This window comes from Lactuca sativa, chromosome 8, assembly GCF_002870075.4.
Source record: "Lactuca sativa cultivar Salinas chromosome 8, Lsat_Salinas_v11, whole genome shotgun sequence".
In the NCBI taxonomy this organism is placed as follows: domain Eukaryota; kingdom Viridiplantae; phylum Streptophyta; class Magnoliopsida; order Asterales; family Asteraceae; genus Lactuca; species Lactuca sativa.
The window spans coordinates 259,169,528-259,173,067 of NC_056630.2; the positions used below are offsets into that span (position 1 = coordinate 259,169,528).

At 36.4% G+C, this 3,540-nt stretch overlaps 1 protein-coding gene across 1 annotated transcript; it reads right to left on the reverse strand.

Moving 5' to 3' along the window:
• Positions 1–1,001: 1,001 nt before the first annotated feature.
• On the reverse strand, positions 1,002–3,133 carry LOC111903611 (uncharacterized). Its single transcript, XM_023899379.2, has 5 exons — positions 2,824–3,133; positions 1,996–2,768; positions 1,755–1,907; positions 1,428–1,677; positions 1,002–1,312 (listed from the first exon to the last, which is right to left on the reverse strand). The coding sequence occupies exons 1-5, from the start codon at positions 3,131–3,133 to the stop codon at positions 1,002–1,004; spliced, it is 1,797 nt and encodes a 598-aa protein (XP_023755147.2).
• Between the last annotated feature and the right edge of the window lie 407 nt (positions 3,134–3,540).

Sequence of the window (3,540 nt, forward strand, 5' to 3'; positions counted from 1 at the left end):
ATCAAGACTGTGATTGTATGGCGTTTAGGATGAAACTTGAAGAACAAAATCACAAATTGAAGCTTTACCTAGTTATTAGCTGGGTTTTTTTTGTTTCAATCCTTATATATAAAGTGTAGGTTTAGTAATGAAGTTGTTAGTATTTTTTATGTGTATTTTGTATTGTAATTTGCATTAAGAAAAAACCTTCAATTCCAGTTAGAATATGTTGTGTAATCATAATGTGGTGTTATCAGTTGGTGTTCAAATTTAATGAAAATGTGGTATTTGCAACATATGCAATATACCATTCAATACATATAGCATCCAATATAACAATAGAAAAGGACAAAACTTAAAATATCCAAGATAACAATTTACCATTAACTTATAGGGACATCCAAAATAACAACTTAGTGTTATGGCTTATAGATAGTTATCCTAGATAGCAACAAAGTATCAAAATACAAAACATAACAACAAAGTAATATGGCAATAAATGCCTAACAAAAACATAGTTATCCTTCATGATCATGATACCAAACTACAAATTCTCAAAGCATGGGGCTTTTTCCCTTCTTCCTAACTCCTTTTTTTACACCATCATTGCTACCTGCTGCACCTTCTCTTGTTGTATTCCCTGCCGCACCTTCTCTTGTTCCATTCCCAGTCTGTGATTGTCCCTTGCAGGTCCTTCCATTATGGCCCACATTTCCACATTCTGTGCATGTTACAGATTTCCATTTTGTGGACACTCCATCATCTTCTGTTGCAGATCTTCTTCTCTTTTTTTTTTGGTCAGCCATTAGGGACATGATACTTTGGTGGTATCAACTTGGTAGGACATGTGCTTTTTTCCCACAAAAACCTCCCATTAATAGGTTCAACTTTAAAGACATACATTTATTTCCAAGTCTTGAGCCAATATGTTGGGTGAACCCATGTCTCAAGTATTCCAACATTTTCATTGTTGAGCCTCATATCCCATATAGCTGTTATACTATGTTTGTAGGGTATGCCTGTCAGTTCCCACCTGTTACATGAACAAGTTTGTTATTGACCACATACTGATTAGTACCTTCACTTGTAACTTGGTACTTCCCATTGCCACAGAACACTGCCCTTTCTTTAATTTTTTGAAGGCTCTTAGTGGCTATAGGAGTTAATGGGTCATTAGCTTTGTCAATTTCTTTTTGAACCATGACAATTTTCCTCATGATATACTCCCTAATAAACTCCAAGCAACTGATAATTGGCTTATCACGACCCTTCACTATCTTGTTATTCAAACTCTCACACATATTATTCAACAAAGCATCACAATGTGCCCTCCCTAATAAAACACAACTATATTAGATTATATTTAAAAATTATACACTTATAAACATAATATTATATACCTGAGAAGTGGGATCTGGACCAGTCCTTATAAACATAATATTATATACCTGAGAAGTGGGATCTGGACCAGTGCTTAGGTGGAATAGAATTAAGCCAGTCATATGCTTCACTGTTAAGTTTCTTTAGTTCTTCCATGGCACTGTTGAATTGTGGTGTGGTGGTACATGTTGCACAATTCCAAAGACAATCCGTGAATTTCTTGCCCCTACATTTACGTTTCATGTTCTCATGAAGATGCCTTAGGCAATATCTATGCTTTGCTGCTGGGAAAAATTTCTCAAGTGCAGGCAATAACCCCTAAATCATTAAAAGAGTGAAGTTGCTTATTGAATTGTAAAACATGCAAGTGAAAATGAATGGAGAACATTATTTACCTTCTGTTTGTCTGATATGAAAGTGATGTTGGAGTTTGCATACAAACCAAGATCATTTCCTAAGTTAGTTAAAAACCAGGTCCATGAATTAAAGTTCTCTGCTTCAACAACTGCATATGCCAAAGGGTATGTGTAATTGTTCCCATCTAAACCCTGAATTATCATGTCAAACATAGTAATAAGCAAACAATTAACTATGGTCAAACATTAATCAAATACTAAAATATGATTATGCACATACCACTGCTGTGAGGATCATACCATGGTATGGACCCTTCATGAATGCACCATCAAGCCCTAGTAAATCTCTTTTCCCTGCTGCAAATCCAATTTTCAGTGGACCAAGACAAATGTATACTCGTTCAAATACCCTGGTCTTAGATGCATAACATGGTTCACTTTGCACTTGAAGTTCGACCGTGGTGTTTGGATTTCTACTTTGCACCTCCTGTAAGTAGTCTCTTAGACATGAGTAAGCAGCAAAATCTCCCCTAATTGATTCCAGGGCTTTCGTTTTCGCCCTATGAACTTTCATGTCTGACAATCCAACTTGGTATTTCTTCTCAAGCATCTCACATAATGCTCTAAGTGGTATTTCTGGGTTTGACTCCACTGTGTCAATAATCTGTTCATAGAGAAACTTGTAGTTGCATGGCCTAATTTTCCTTGTTTGAAGGCATGTATGTTGCTTTTCATAGGTCTTAAAAGTCCAGTTAATGTCTTTTTTCCACTTACTCACTAGTAGGACCCATGAGCATTTATGAATAAAACCATCTTTCACTTTCTTTTTCTTTTGACTTGGTCCCACTTTGTCATTACTTTTGTTGGTCCCACCTGTTTCTAATATCCCAAGGTTTGGTATTGTCCCTTTAAAAACCACTCTAATCCTGTTTTTGTCATTCTTGACGAAATCTAACTCCCTTCTACTCTTTATGGAATGAAGATAAATTTGTTGTTTAACTTCCTTGGCTGTGCTAAAATTCTGGTGGATGTAAAATGGATCTTTGATAGCAGCTGCTTCATTCTTATGTGCTCTTTGTAAATCTCTTATCTTCTTCCTTTTTTTTACTAGCTTCACCCTCATCTGGTGAAGATGCAGATACAAATTCTTCAGTTTCTATAACCTCTAATTCTTCATCACCTTCTACTGCTTCATCTCGATCATCAGGAAAACTTCCAACCCAATCCACCTCTTTGTCAATGTTGAGGTGAAAGTTCTTCATATTAACCTCTGGATCATCTACCAAATTATCTTCATCGACTATGTAATCACTATCTTGACTGTCTTCACTATCTTCATTGTCATCACTATCATGACTGCCTTTACTAGCTTGACTATCTTCACCTGCTTTTTCACTATTTGGTTCATCTTGTTCCATAGGAGTCCCACCTCAAATGTATCATCCAAACCATCAACATTAGGACATGTGCTTCCTATCATTGGTTCAGTCAAAGGGCTTTCAATTCTTGGTATATAGGCAGGGGTTGACTCAACTATTTCACTCAATGTAACAAGGGGTTGTTCCAAGGTTGTTTCAGGTAATGTACTAGGGGGTTGGTCCATAGTTTCTACATTCTCAAAAACAGGGGCTTCTTCACTAGGACAATCCCCTGAATTTGACCATGTCAATCACAAGCTTTTACGACAAAGGGACTCAGAAATTTCGTGTATCTTTATCTTTGCAGGGTTTGGGGACATTTGATACGTATGCAGCTTGGTTTCCTAAAACTCTGTACACACTTCTATCACCTTGTGTTCATAAACGTATGACCAAAAGTGGTTTAT